The sequence below is a fragment of the Myotis yumanensis genome, unplaced genomic scaffold, assembly GCF_028538775.1.
Source record: "Myotis yumanensis isolate MYYU_CA2020_CCGP unplaced genomic scaffold, mMyoYum1.0.hap1 SCAF_5, whole genome shotgun sequence".
Classification (NCBI taxonomy): Eukaryota; Metazoa; Chordata; class Mammalia; order Chiroptera; family Vespertilionidae; genus Myotis; species Myotis yumanensis.
In genome coordinates this window covers 5,480,554-5,496,716 of record NW_027223756.1, presented here as the reverse complement: position 1 = coordinate 5,496,716, position 16,163 = coordinate 5,480,554, and the positions used below count along the sequence as shown (strand labels likewise).

Sequence of the window (16,163 nt, the reverse complement as noted above, 5' to 3'; positions counted from 1 at the left end):
TATATATTAAAAAAAAATCCCAAGCCTAACTTTTAGGTTATTTAACTGCCCTTTTCAGAAGGAAGTACTACCAGAAAGAAACACTATATTCTTGCAAACTGCCAACATAAAGCGTTGGGAAACTTACCCAATTACAGTGGGGATTCCCCTCACTCTAGTTTATACCATATTCATCAGATTAAGTCCTGGGATGTGCATCTCTCACATCACTGTGGTGTCTGTACTAATTCCTAACTTTAAAACACATAACCAAGCCAATTTTAGAAAAAAACAGGTAAACCAACCCTCCAAAAATGAAAAGCTAACAATGACATTCCCATTACAGTTCGAAGTGAGAACATCAGTAAAAGCCAAACTGCTCTGGAAGCTGTGGCTGCAATGACCTCAGAAAGCACCTCCCATTCTGCTGAACATAGGAACCCCGTTTTTGTTCACTCTCTCTTATACACAGAGCTATACACCCTGAGCCCAGAAGGTGCACACCAAAATGTTTGTTAGCTGGTAGGATAAGTACTTTTTCTTAAATATGCTTTTTTGAATTTGTGGCTCAGTTGGTTGGAGTATCATCCCAAAAGGTTGTGGGTTCGATTCCCAGCCAGGGGACATACCCAAGTTTTGGGTTTGATATCCAGTCCCCCCCGTCGGGACAGGCATGGGGGGCAATCAATAGTTTCTCTCCCCCCCAACCCCCGTTTCCTCTCTCTATAAAAAAATAAAAAATGAATAAAAAACAAAACAAAAGCCATATAAGCAATCCCCATTCTTAGAGCTTAAATGTTTTAAAAATTCAATGTTCAGCCCTGGCTGGTTTGGCTCAGTGGATAGAGCGTCGGCCTGCGGACTAAAGGGTCCCAGGTTCGATTCCGGTCAAGGGCATGTACCTTGGTTTCGGGCACATCCCCAGCGGAGGGTGTGCAGGAAGCAGCTGATCGATGTTTCTCTCTCATCGATGTTTCTAACTCTCTATCCCTCTCCCTTCCTCTCTGTAAATAAATAATTGGAATATATTAAAAAAAAAAAATTCAATGTTCAGCCCTGACTGGTTTGGCTCACTGGATAGAGCATCAGCTTTTGGACTGAAAGGTCCCAGGTTCAATTCCGGTCAAGGGCATGTACCTTGGTTGTGGGCACATACCCAGTGGGGGGTGTGCAGGAGGCAGCTGATCGATGTTTCTCTCTCATCGATGTTTCTAACTCTCTATTCCTCTCCCTTCCTCTCTGTAAAAAATCAATAAAATATATTTTTTAAAAAATTCAATGTTCATTCCAGAAGTATTAGATATCATTTTGTTTCTCAAGTTACTTTTCAATATGTCCTGCTTATTAAATGTAGTAGCACATCTCATTTTTTTCAGTTCAAAATGATGAGAATTTAAAGGGCATCTAAACTACTCTGAGTCATTTAGGAAGAGAGTAATTATCTGTGACAGGGTACAACCATCACAAACCCAGAGCAGCAAAAGCCAAATTCACAGAAGGGTTTGTTCAACAGGCTTTCTGTGTTAATTTTGGGGAACACAACAATGATAAAAGGCCCAAAAGATTTTAATCACCACCAAGTTAAAATTAGTTTTTTCCAGGATAACTGAAATCCAAGGCAGAAATTCATTGGTGACTGCCAGAAAAGCACAGCTATTATAATGAAACCATATTATGGAACCACCATAGGGTCCCCAACCCACCCTTCTGAATGACACACTCCAGGAGAGGAAGGGTGCCTGCTCTTTTAATCTGCTGTAAAACAGGAGGTGGTTCTAAATATCCATATACTGATATTGTAAGTACAGATACTCATTCACTTCCAAGTTCTAGTCCCCATCCTTTAACTGCTGGCTACACCAATCAGAGAGGACTTCCATGTAACCTCCTTCAACTCACCCCTTGGGACAATCATCACTTTATGATTCGAGGCAGATGGATTTTTCTAATACACCACTAAGTGTGGTTTATGAGCACAGGCCTAGAAAAACTTTATTAAGCTTCCTCCAGATTAGACCAAGCCTTCACTTCTTGTACTTCAAGAAAACTTGTTTCCCCACACAGTTCAACTACTAAATTCGTCAGGCTTTAATAAACTGAGTTTTAAGCTGAAAACATTCAGTCTGGTAGAGGCAGCAGAGGTAATGATGAGAAAGAAGATAACTGGGTAAAGGGACACAAAAGAAGATGAACATTATTACTTTTCCTCATTTGCTCCAGTTAGATAATTAAGAACTCAGTTCAAAATTTCTATCTTGTGAGATGCAATGTAATTTGTTGACTAAGATTGAAGACAATTACCCACTTCATTTTTTTACTGCTGCCATCTCCATTGTGGAGTATGAACACAAAGAATCCTTAAGAACCACACTCCATTAACTTCAACTCAACTGTGTTTACTGCCATGAAGGGAAACACCCATGCACATTTCTGCTGCAAGGAAAAAAGAGTCAACCAAAACCCCTCACCATCTGTGGAGAGAATACTGAATTAGAAAACAGAAGATAGAGCTTCCAGTTTGGGCTACTCTTTTTATTCCTTACTCAGATGAAAACTTCTCTATGCCTCAGCTTCCTTCTCTGTAATATGGATATATTATCATCAGCATTCCTTAAGGTAGGAGTCCATCTCATAAGAATCGAGAAAAAGTATGTGGCCCTGGCCGGCTTGGCTCAGTGGATAGAGCATTGGCCTGCGGACGAAGGGTCCCAGGTTTGATTCCAGTCAAGGGCACATGCCTGGGTTGAGGGCTCGATCCCCAGTAGGGGGTGTGCAGGAGGCAGCTGATCAATGTTTCTCTTTCATCATTGATGTTTCTCTCTCTCTCCCTCTCCCTTCCTTTCTGAAATCAATAAAAATGTATTTTAAAAAAAGAAGTACAAGTTGGTTGCTACAGAAGAAACTAATATAGTGATGTACGTAAACTGTAATAAAAAAAACTAAAAAAGGAATGTGAAGACTCTTTAAAAACAAAAAGCATCACAATCACCGTTCTTCTCACGTTATTAATTCTATTTGTAAACCTTAAATGACTGAAAAGCTATTATCAAATCATGATGCTGTACACTTAAATAAAAAGATCTATTCTAATAAGAGGGTAATATGCTAATTAGACCAGGGGACCTTCTGGACGTCCTTCTGGACAAAGCCATGGTGGCAGGGCCGAGGCAGAGGCGATTAGGGGCAATCAGGCCAGCAGGAAAGGGCAGTTGGGGGCGATCAGGCTGGCAGGCAGGGTGGTTAGGAGTGATCAGACAGGCAGGCAGGTGAGCAGTTAGGAGCCAGCGGTCCCAGATTCCGAGAGGGATGTCCAACTGCCAGTTTAGGCCCAATCCCACACCAGCAGTTGGACATCCCCGAAGAGGTCCCAGATTAGAGAGGATGCAGGCCTGGCTGAGGGACACCCCCTCCCATGCACGAAATTCATGCACAGGGGGAGGAGGGGTCCCTCAGCCCAGCCTGTACTCTCTCCAATCTGGGATCCCTCTTGCAATCTGGGACCACTGGCTCCTAATCCCTCTGCCTGCCTCCCTGATTGCCCCTAATCACCTCTGCCTGCCTGCCTGATCGCCCCTAACTGCTCCCCTGCTGGCCTGATTGCACCTAACTGCCTCTGCCTTGGCCCCCACACTCGGGACCCGGGCTTCTCTCCTCCGGCCAGCCGCAGGCACTTGGGACCCAGGCTGGCTTTGCCTGGGCTGGCCACAGGCACCCAGGACCACAGGCAGCTTTGCCTAGGTCAGCTGCAGGCACCCAGGACCCCAGGCGGCTTTGCCCGGGCCCAGCTTTGTCAGGAAGGACTTTCGGATGGTCATCCAGGAGATGTCCAGTCTAATTAGCATATTGCCCTTTTATTAGTATAGATTTGAGTGTCATACAAAATTATCAACTTAAAAATCAGCCTGCTATATTTGGTCAAACATTTAACTCACCCCTAATGGCTGGCAGGGCCAGACCAAATGGTTTCTCAGGCTCAGGCTTATTCACTAATGAAAGGCTATCCTACTGTGAAAGTTAACAGAAAAGAACTGGAAAAAGTTTGCATTTTGGGACCATTGTAACCTAGAAATAAAGAATCATATTCTATTAGAATTAGATCTACCTGATTTCCAGTTTAAAGAAAACACAGAGGCTAGAGGAATACACTAAATGATTCCACAGAGAAACAATCAAACAAATCCAGAATGTGGTACATTTTACAAGACTCCATAAAATCAATTTTGGGGGTGGAAGAGTCAATGTCATAGGGAAGGAAAGGGGGAGGAGTTGTTCTAGATTTTAAAAGATTAGAGAGACAAACAGATGCAATGTCTAAATGCTGATTAGATCCTAGTTTGAAAAAAAAAGCTATAAAACAGTTTCGGGATGACTGGGGAATTCGGCTTATGGACTAGAAATTAGGAAATAATAGTTAATCTTCTTAGGAGCAATAATGGTATTTAGCTGTTATGCAGGAGATAGCGGTTATGTAGGAGAACCCTAATTTTAAGAGATGCATGTTGAAGTGTCATGATGTCTGTGCTCACTTTCAGTTAAGCAAATGTATATGTGTATGCACACACACGTTTGTTCAATCTAGGTGACAGATATTCAAGTGTTTATTGTACTAGTCTTTCAACTTCTTGATATACTTGAAAATTACTTAAAAATGTGTCTAACAACCTTGATAAAGATGATCTATTTTTCCCTGGCCGGTGTAGCTCAGTTGGTTGAGTGTCGTCCCTTACACTGAGAGGTCACCGGTGACCATGTGCACTGGTCAGGGCACATGTTCAGGTTGCGGGCTCGATCCCCAGTAGAGGGCTTTTGGGAGGCAGCCAATCAATGTTTCTCTCTCATCAATGTTTCACTCTCTTTCTCTTCCTCTACCTCTAAAAAAATGAACAGAAACATATTTAAAAAAAAAAAAAGATCTAATCCATTCTCTTTTTTCAACAATGGACGGAACGGAGTCCCAAGGACCACAGCTAATGCAGGCCTTTTCTCAATAGAGATTAAAACTCAGGCAAGCTGCAGAATCTTAACCCAAACTCTTTCCATATGCCAGAAGGCTAGGACCTAAGAGACAAAGACTGACCTGGAACAAACACATACATGTACATGTAAAAAAAATCTAACGATTTTTATGCTTAATATGTGACAATCCATTAAAATTACAAAAGAATAAAGATCTGTTAAAGACTATGACAACCTAGTACATCAGAAACTTGCATAAAATAACCTCAGAATGTAGCAGTGAATGGAAATTAGTATAACTGTTAGATATACAAAAAGAAAAAAAAATATTTAAAGCATTTAACCAGTATTACCTACTAGAAGCCCGGTGCACAGATTCGTGACCAGTGCGGTCCCTTGGCCTGGCCTGCAGGGATTGGGCTGAAACCGGCTCTCTGACATCCCTGAAGGGTACCAGATTGTAAGAGGGCAGTTCTCGGGTGCCAGACCCTGAAATTGGGCTCCCTCCTCTCACGTTCCAGGTGCATCACCCGAGAACCACAGCTGCCAAGTCACTGCAGCTCCTGCATTGAGCATCTGCCCCCTGGTGGTCAGTGCACGTCATAGCTGCCAGTCTGTGAGTCTGCTGCCCCCTGGTGGTCATTGAGCGTTATAGCTATCAGTCAGACGGTCGAATGGTCACGTAGGCTTTTATATAGAGAGAAGGCGTGTGATCGGGGCTGGGGAAGTACTGTGAGAGGGCTCCAGAGCATGTCTGGCCCACCCTGCCTAGTCCCGATCGGCCGGACCCCAACAACAAACTAACCTATCAGTCAAAGCGTGTCCCCTGGTGGTCAGTGCATGTCATAGCGGCCGGTCAAACAGTTGGACATTTAGCATATTAGGCTTTTATTATATAGGATAATACTGTCTCACAACTTGGTCTCACTATGGTAACTATGCCTTCCAAAGTTGACAACATACCTTAATAACTTCACATTTCACCTATCCACTCCACAAGCTACTTGCCAGTCCCCCCAAATGCCATGTTTTGTTTTTGTTTTTTTTCCCCATATTTCTATACAACTAATTTCCTCTGTATACAGAATGCCCTTCTGCCTTTTCTACATCTGCTCCTCTTTCAAGACCAACTTCTTATGCCACCTCTTTAGCTAAGTTTTCTGGCCCTGCTCCCTTACTACTCCTTGAACTTCCATACTACTTTTTGTATTGCTATAGTGACTTAAAACTTTTCCTAATTATTTAAATGTATGATTCCTCCATTAGACCACAAACTATTTGCTTTCACAGAGCAAAAGTCAGAAAATTATTTCTGCCAGAAGGCTATTTTTTAAGTTTTAGAAGAACCATCTCAATTCACCTAAAAAATAAAGTGTCTGCCCTAAGTTGAGTGTGACAGTTTATCATGAAGCAGATTTGTAACTTAAATGTTCTAGACCAGTAGTCAGCAAACTCATTAGTCAACAGAGCCAAATATCAACAGTACAACAATTGAAATTTCTTTTGAGAGCCAAATTTTTTAAACTTAAACTATATACGTAGGTACACTGTTATTAACTTAATTAGGGTACTCCTAAGGCCTAGGAAGAGCCACACTCCAGGGGCCAAAGGGCCGCATGTGGCTCACGAGCCCCAGTTTGCCGACCATGGTTCTAGACTATTTGTTACTCTGTCCCTTTGATACTCTTGTCCCATAGCACTATCTGAACCAATGCAAAAAAGCAATCTGACTTGCTTATACCTACAAGCCAATTATATTAAATGCAAAAAATTATCTGTAGGGTTTCCTGTGAGGATAAGAATTTAATCAGAGAAGCCCCAAAGTCACTAGTTCATTTCCTAGTGAAGTCTTTAGGAAATATACATCATTAAGACCCCACACAAGTAAAATTCATTTTAAATAATTTTCACACATAAATATTTTTTTCTTTGACATCTAACTTCAACAGAAATTTCATGTCTGAACTACAATGGAAACTTCTACAAGTTCTATTGCAAACATGCAAAAATATGGTATTATAATACCTAATGTATACTCAGCAATATTTAACCTCTCAGCTCAATATATGGATGGAATATATTCAGAAACAAACTTGATTCTTGCTGACTGCAAGTCAAAGTAGCTGATGCAAGATGAATACATGCTGATTGTTCTTGGCCAACACACATATATTTTTAAGTACATACGCGTTGAGTCAAGTCTGAACCTATAGTCCTCGAACTACCAATGAATCATGAGGACCTTGCTGGTAGCCTAGTACTGCCTGATAAGCAGAAGCAGAAACCTGGGTAAGGATGGTGAGGGGTGACGGGAGAATCAGGTGCAGTGGTCCACCAAATGAAGATAAACCATTCAGGTGGTCTGCAATAAGGAAAAATGAGAGAATCACTAAATCAGCAAATTGATCACCATGCCCAATTAACATGATCATGCTGCTTACCAAAACCAACCTACTGCTTTCTTGCAATGAGAGAAGAATATGTTTTGGTCAAAAGCCACAAGAGAGATAAATAATCATTAAATTAACATAAAGGCAAAAGTTCCTTATTGATTAACATTCAATAATAATTCTCATTAGGAGACTCACCTGAGCACAGTACTACTCACAATGTGCTGCCAAAGTTTTGCATTTACAGTAAGAGAATAGGATTTTAAAATAAAATCTATTAAAATTTCTCCAGCCCTAACCGGTTTGGCTCAGTGGATAGAGCGTCAGCCTGTGGACTCAAGGGTCCCAGGTTCGATTCCGGTCAAGGGCACATACCCAGTGGGGAGTGTGCAGGAGGCAGCTGATCGATGTTTCTCTCTCATCGATGTTTCTAACTTCTATCCCTCTCCCTTCCTCTCTGTAAAGAATCAATAAAATATATTTTTTAAAAAATTTCTCCTTAAGAGAAGTGTTATAGACTAAAGCTATAAAAAAATCAGAGGAATTGCCCTGACCTCTTTGGCTCAGTGGCTAGAGCGTCGGCCTGCGGATTGAAGGGTCCCGGGTTCGATTCCGGTCAAGGGCATGTACCTTGGTTGCAGCACATCCCCGGTGGGGGGTGTGCAGGAGGCAGCTGATCGATGTTCCTCTCTCATCAATGTTTCTAACTCTCTATCTTTCTCCCTTCCTCTCTGTAAAAAATCAATAAAATATATTTTAAAAAAAATCAGAGGAATGAAGACTCCTAACATTTCTCAAGGCTTAAAGCTTCTGTCCATAGTATGTAGCACTAGCAACTGATTCCTAAATAAAATCAGAAGTGAAAAGAAAAACCAGTACATTTAATATCCATAGTAAGAATCTTCTTTAATAATGCCTTTCCAGCTCAGTCAGCATGGCTCAGTGGTTGAGCGTCAACCTATGAACCAGGAGGTATGGTTTAATTCCTAGTCAGGGCACATGCTCAGGTTGCAGGCTCCATGCCCAGTAGGAGGCATGCAGGAGGCAGCCTATCTATGATTCTCTCTCAATCTTGCTCCCTCTCCTTTCCTCTCTGAAATCTCTTCTAACATAAATTCCAAGATAATCTTAACAGGGGGTTGAGGGGGTGGGAGAGATTTCAACCCTTTGTGTTGAAAATATAAAACAGAGTGGAAAATATAGAAATCCATATATACAAAAGGCTAAGTGACCAACTGTACGTCCGTCCGACCGACCGGCCAGTACATATGACACGCACTGGCAATTTAAAAATAAACATTTATATGTACATGTGCAATACATATAAAGCTCTTGCTGGCACCAATTGCATGCGTGTTTCGATCTGTCATTGTTGATCATGAATTTGGTTGTTTTTGTTGACATTCTGAAGCTGAAAGAAACCAGCATCGTCGACAAAATATGTCTGAAGACCAACTATTAGCACAATGTATCTCTAAAGCTGAAAGAAGCTGGCGTCATCGACAGAACGTATCTGAAGACCAACTACTGGCACAACTAACTTCCCTTCAATGTGCATGAATCTGTGCACCGGGCCACTAGTATAGTTATAAAAATACATTATATTTTATATAAAACATGGAAAATATAAGAGTACCAATTTGGGGGTAGAAAATTAAAAAGAGAGTGGGACTAGCCCAATGGAAGGTAGCTTATTAAGCAGGGGCACAATATCCCACGTCAATTTGCAATGTAAACTCAAGTGCTTAAATCTCTTCCCAAAGAAGATTCAGCTTTTCACATATCCCAATATTTTCCAAATAAAGTTTCCCTGACCTAAATTCAGTTCTCATACTACCACATCTACTCATCCAGGATACCACTGTATTTCCAACCTGTACCTATTTGCTGCCTATTTTCCTTTTGGTTTGCTCTCCATAACTCCACTCCTACTAGTAAAATCAGCCACCCTCTGCTTTACATCAAATAAATGCCTCGATTTCACAGGATGTCTCTCTCCAAATGGTACGAAATTTTATGCCATCACTCTCATAAAGTCTCAGAGCTCAACAATCCAGAAAATACAAAATAATTTTACTTCTCTTGTGACACTAGGGATAGAAGGAGACCAAATCTTCAGCCCTCCTCCTGCTCAAAACTGCTTTTTTTTTTTTATTATAGGCACAGCCCTAAGAATAGAAGCATAAGAAAAGTCAATAAACAACCAAGAGGCGATATGTAAAATAATATACGGGACACTGAAAATATATAAGGAAGAGATAAGCAAGATATTCTTGGTGAAGAAAGTAACTCATGTCTCATAGAGAATGTGTTTCTCTCAAGGACATCAACCTCAATATACAAGGGCTATTGGTATATTCTGGGGCTGGATGCCCAAGAAGTCTAGTATTAGGACATGAGTAACAAACTATGGCTAGAATTTCTGCAAATACCACATTAGAATGAAAAGTTAACAAAACAAATCATTTTCTGAAATTATAAGAACGATCTTTTCAAATACAATCAGATCTATCAGTTTCAGAGTCAGACCTGTTTTCTTATGTTTCCCGGTATTTCAACAAAATTCAGTTTACTAAGGCACTTACCATGGTCAGGCCCTGAGAGGTGATTTCTCATTTCTCCACCTTTTATGAAATTTTCATGACTAAATTCTTAGCACTTTCCTTCTTTTTTCACTTATTTATAGCAGTCATTCACTTTTACACCTTCAGTTAACCTCCCCCAGATGACTGTGTAAGAATCATTGGGAATCTTGTTAAAACACAGATTCTGATTCAGTAGGCCGGGGTTGGGGCCTGACATTCTGCATTTCCAACATGCTCCCAGGTGATGCTAATGCTGCTGGTTGAAGAACCGTACCTCACACCTTCGAGCAGCTGAGATAATTTTGTTTTCCTTTACACCTTCAGCACTTTCACAGTTTATCCTATGGTATTTTTATATGTTTATATGTTTATATAGTGCTTTATAGTTGTTTCATGTGTGCATATTCTATTATGCTTTCCTAAAAAGCGATTTTTACATACTCAAGAAATTGGATCATGATTTCCATTTTTAGAATAGCAACCAATACAACATTAGGCATATTGTGGGTATTCAATGCTTGTTGATAGTAAAATGCTTCCCTAGGAAACACAACAATCATCTCTTGATTAAGAAAAAGCTGAAGTGGGTTTATAAATTACCTTTGTCAACTTTTTAAAAAACCATTTCAATGCTAATCAACCTTTTTACCAGATTAGACAGAGGAAATAAACTTAAAATAACTTTCTATTCATAGTTCAGAGTACAAATGTTGTTTAAAAGATTTGTGAATTACTGGTTACAGAGCTATTCTTTCCCCATCAGCAAAGGATTAAATATATATAAAACTAAAGCTAGAAGCACAGGTAACAAAAGGAAAAATAAATTGGACTCCATTAAACTTAGAAACTGTTCTGCATCAAGAAAGTAAGAGGACAACCTACAAAATGGGAGAAAATATTTGCAAATCATATTTCTGATAAGGGCTTAATATGGCAAATTTTATGTCTTTACTACCATTAAAAAATGAAACTAGTGCCCAGCCTGTGTGACTCAGTTGTTGAGTGTCGACCTATGAACCAGGAGTTCAATTCCTGGTCAGGGCACATGCCTAGGTTGCAGGCTTAATCCCCAGTGGGGTGGGGGGGGGGGGGGGGGTGTGGGAGGGGTAGGTATATGCAGGAGTCAGCCTACCTATGATTCTCTCATCATTGATGTTTCTCTCTCTCTCTCACTCTCCCTTCCTCTCCGAAATCAATAAAAATATATTTTATAAATTAAAAAATGAATGCCCATTATTCAGTTATCCTCCTGTAAACCTGGAAACTTGTGACCACCAGGGTGAGTCCTTCTGGAATATCACAATGTATGGAATAAATGACACACCCACCAAGTAAAAATCTTTGTACATCACTATGGTCTTTAAAGAGAACAAAGTAAGAAGCTAGTTGGCTGTCTTCAATTGATTTCATTTTATTTTTAATATATTTTATTGATTTTCTGCAGAGAGGAAGGGAGAGAGATAGAGAGTTAGAAACATCAATGAGAGAGGAACATTGATCAGCTGCCTCCTGCACATCTCCTACTGGGGATGTGCCCGCAACCCAGGTACATGCCCTTGACCGGAATCGAACCTGGGACCTTTCAGTCCGCAAGCCGACGCTCTATCCACTGAGCCAAACCGGTTTCGGCCAATTGATTTCATTTTATTATTCCCCAACCCCATAGTTCTTATTTTTAAAAATCATAAGAGGTTTAATTCCTTAGCAAGTGCCATGAGCGAAAACCTGATCTAGAGGTCCTAAACATCACAATGTCATCATAATAAGGCAGACAACCATACTGAACATGCTATCTAAAAATGTCAAAACAATAGAAAATCCTAGGAGCATGAAATCGTGGAGAGAACTCTTAAATAACTATCAAAATATACCTGTCTTGACTAACATTAGGCATTAAAAGATGGTCAAAGTAGATAAAACTCAAAAACTGAATTCTAGGCAAGGTATGCCAAAGGAAGATCCTAGAAATGATTTCAGATAACACAAATCTTACATGAATTAAGTCATTTCCACATCCTACAGTTTTTGCAAAAATTTCTCAAATTCCTTCAAACAAGTAATGCACCTAGTACGGAAGTTTTTCTTGATATACAATTATTTGCCATTCTATGATGTTTGCATGACACTGTGAATGTAATTATATCTGTCATGAAAATCTTAAATCTGTTGTGAAAAGCATCAGAAGACTGTACTTTATTCCATGTTGATAAAAGATTTTCATAACCCAGTATGTCCAGATTACAACTACTAACCACTACTGAATGTTTGAAATGCAAAGGATCTGTGCCAACACCCTTTGAAAAAAGTCTTTCCTTTCCCAACAAAAACCTACTGTAATAAGCAAGAACTGTTTAATTTGTTAACCTGAAGCACTCACCTGAGCTGATTCCTTTAAACCACAATTAACGCTTAACTATTAGGACAATAACGGAGAATAGAGGCTTCCATAATTAAATTCCAGAAATAGTCCTTTATCCCACACAGCTCCTTCCTCCACCCCAAGGCCATGCCTGCTCTCCAGAAGAAAATAAAGGTTTATGTTCCTTTTTTTCTAAACTTTAATTTGGAAAAATATGGCACTGCTTAAGGTCCAGAGAACTCAGTTTTCAAAGAAACTGATACTATCACTATCTAACTAGATACCACTGGTAATAAATAGCCAAAACTCAAGACTTCATGTTTTTAAAAGCCCACACTAATATGGAAGGCTGGTCATTAAGTCACACTATCAAAAGAAATACATTGGCTCAAGTTTATTACCAAGAAGAAAAAAATTTTTATTTCAATTTCAACGTAAGTGTAAAACAATTTAATTAAAACTAAACAGCACCTATAACAAGTACCACTTTAATGGCAGGAAGAATCACTGTGACCCCCAACTGACCTTAACCCAAGGCTGTTTTATGGTTTAAATCCCACCCTTTTTATCTTCCTGCTTTGTTGTCCCTGAGGATCTTTGTTAATATGCCACCAAGAGACTGGTATGACTTGAAATGCACTCCAAAGTAGTTTTCCTGGACCATTTTTTCAGAAACACTCCTCTGACCTTCCCAACTGTTTGCCCAGCATTTAGCCATCATGCAGGAGACCCGCAGCTTCTCATGAAGGGGCAAGGCTAGGGTCAGGCAATTCAGGAAATTCATGAACGGAGAGTTAGGTGTGTGCATGGGTTCCAGACGGAGCCAAGTGACAGGGCAAGCGACAACTGTTAGTCTAAGAAAAAGCTGTAAACTCTTTGATCCCCAAAAGACTGAACTTAGTGACTTACACACATGCCCCACATGTGAGACACCTAACATAAGGCTGCACCAAAACCAACACTGTCACCCTCGTTACTCCTCGGAGATGCTTCCTCCCGAAGTAAAACATTCCAGCTGCTCACAGCTATAGGATGAGTTCGGTGACAGGTCACTTGAGTCAAGGCCGAGTTAATTTTATTATTATAGTGCTGTACTACAAGGCCGACGGAATTAAGTGCCTTTCCTCAGCAAACTAGTTAGGAGACAGTGAAGCAGAAGTGCGTCCCGTTAGAGAACTTTGAAGGCACCGGTCCTTCGGGAAGCCGGACCCTTGTTTGTGCTTTTATCCTACATATTTCCCTTTGCGTCAGCCGGAGAGGAATGTGACTAGCCCACCCCGGAGGCAGGCTGGCCCGACACCCCCAGCTGCAGCCCGAACCCCCACCCTCGTTCAAATCATCCTGTGGCCGCCGGAGACTCCCGGCCGAGCTCCAGAAACTTGCAGGTTTCAATGGCCAAACTGGAACCAACCAGGGCAGCTGTCACCCGAAACTCAGGAAAGCTGAGCCCCGCCAACTCGGCCGCGCGAGGAAGGGTGCGGAGAGCTCGGCGGGGCCCGTCGGGGGAAGGCAGGCTCCCCTCCCCGCCCCCAGCGCTGCGCTCCCGCAGCCCGGCGCCGCCATCCCGCTCCTGAATAATTAAACGGCTGGAGGGGGAGTGCGGTGGCCGGGGAGGCAGTTTCTTGGCCGAGTTTCCCGGGCCGAGGCGCTGGGGTCGGGAGGCCGAGGGCGACATGCCCGCGCGCGGAGGACTTTTCTCGCGGGGCGGAGAGAAGGGGGCGACCCCGCGGCCTGCGGGGCGGCCGGAAACGGGGCGCCGAGAGTGACGTGGAGGAGGGGATGACAAAGGGGCGCGGGGACCCCGGCCGCGCTCCCCGCGGGCCCGCCGGGGCCGGGACAGGTGGCCAGGCCTGGGCCGGGAACAATGGGGGGCCGAGGCTGCCCCCTGGTGCTCACCTACCTCCGGTGCCCTCCGAGTTCTCGTTGAGGCTGCCCGACGAGTCGTGCTGGGCGCCCACACACCCGCCCATGGGGGCCCCCGGCGCCGCGTCCGCCACCTCCGGGCGCTCGTCAGGGCCCGCCGCCGCCGCCGCCTCCTCAGGCGCCGCTGCCGCTGCCGAGCTCCGGACAGGCGCGCCGCTCCGCTCGCCCGCCGCGGCCCAGCCTCCGCCCCCCTCGCCGCTCCACCCACCGTCTTGGCTCGGCCCCTTCCTCCGCGCCCACTTCTACCTCAGCCCCCGGGCGGGCCGCCCGCCCCGCAGGCCTGGCCGCCTTGCCGCTCGCCCCTCCGGCTCTGCCCCGCCAGGCCGGGGCTGGCCCATGCCGGGCGGCCGCCGCACCCGCCTCGTCCCTCACAGCCCCGGACACCGGCGCCCCGGCGAGCCCCGCGCCCGCGCCCCCCGCCCGCCAGGCCCCATCAGCCCCCACCCCGCGGCGCCGCCCTCCGCACCCGCGGCCTGGGCTCAGCCAGGCCCGCCCGGAACCGCCGGGGGGCGGGGCCGCGGGACGCTGCGCGCTGATTGGCTGGGAGCGGGCCGCGAGCGGAGAGAGGGCGGAGGGAAGGCGGGGCGGGGAAGGGGCTCGGAAGCGAGGGAAGCGGGCGGAGGGGGAGGGCCGGTCCGGGGGCAGGGGCAGGGGAAGGAGGCAAGGAGGAGGGAGAAGGGAAGACGCGAAGAAGAAAAGAAAGAGAGGGCGGGCGCAGGAAGGAGAGGCACAGTGAGAAAGTGAAAAGGGGCGCCGTGGAGTTTCCGGCTCCCCCTCGGGAGTCAGCTTTTCCTGGTGGGGGGCGCAGAAGTCATGGGAGACTCGCAGGCAGGGACCGGGCGGCTCCCAAGTAACTGGCAAACGGGGATCCTGGCTGAAGGTTGAGGCCCCAGCACCGTAGGAATCTGTGTAGAACTCAGTGGGCTGGTACCCCGATCGGGGCTTTCCCGTGCCCGCCCCGCCCTCATGCCCCCTAAAATCGCTGCGTCCCATTCTTAGAAGAGGCGGTCACTGTGGTTGCAAACTGAACCCAAGATTTGCCGCGGGAGGCATCGCGCACAGGGAGAGATAAGACTTGACAGTAGTTCGAGGGGCGTGGGTTTGTTTCACTAGCACCAGTTTGACTGTTCATGCACAATGCTCCTTCTGCCTTTCGGTATCTTAAATTGTCTCTGGAACAACGTGAAGTACAAATAAATAAAATACACTCCTTTTTCTAAACTAGAATTTGGTACATTGACCACACCCGACATTCTTGGCGGCTGCTATCGCAATCCAAGCCAAACTGTTAATGGTCCCTTCAGAACTGTGCTTCTTGTGATGATGCCTGAACATTTTCATCGTCCTGCTTGGGGCTTTCTAAAGCTTATGTCTGCCTAAGAGCTGTTTTAACTTCTGCTCCACTTTTATAGCAGACTTCCCTTTTTTTTTTTTTTAATATCCTAGGTCAGTTTTTGCTCAGCATTAAACAAAATTTTAAGTGAAATACCCAAGAAGGAACCTCTCTGCAGTTTGGAATTTGCATTTAAATATATTTTCATACACTGCTGGTGGGAGTGTAAATTGGTTCAATCTTTTTGCAAAGCACTTTGGCAATGAGGTTCAAGAACCTTTATAAATGTTCACACTCTTTGACTTGGGATTATTTCATATATGGGAATCTATCCCACAGAAATAATCCAAAATGCAGACAGAGATGTTGGTCCTTATATTCATTTGATGATCAGATAAAAATGAGGGCTCAACAAACCAACCAACCCGTATACCTAAAGCAGAGAAATATCTTGCGAGCTAAAAGTCTGCTATATTAAATTTATCCTGGTGAATTAGTGTTGTCCTGGATAGTCACGAACATTCAAAAGAGCCTCCATGTTGCTGTTTTTCGGAGTTTGCACAGGTTGCTCTGACATTCAGGCACTATGTCACACAGCCTTCTATCTTATTCTCAGCTGAGTATTCCTGTAGGCAGAC

The 16,163-nt window shown here is 43.9% G+C and overlaps 1 protein-coding gene across 1 annotated transcript in view; it reads right to left on the bottom strand.

The window, feature by feature from the left end:
• The window catches only part of UBTD2 (ubiquitin domain containing 2), a 33,807-nt gene extending 19,467 nt beyond the window's left edge, over positions 1 to 14,340 (bottom strand). Inside the window, exon 1 of the mRNA XM_070414405.1 lies at positions 14,170 to 14,340. Coding sequence (XP_070270506.1) covers positions 14,170 to 14,239 — 70 coding nt within the window. The 5' untranslated portion in view covers positions 14,240 to 14,340. The remainder of the gene's footprint in view (positions 1 to 14,169) is intronic.
• Between the last annotated feature and the right edge of the window lie 1,823 nt (positions 14,341 to 16,163).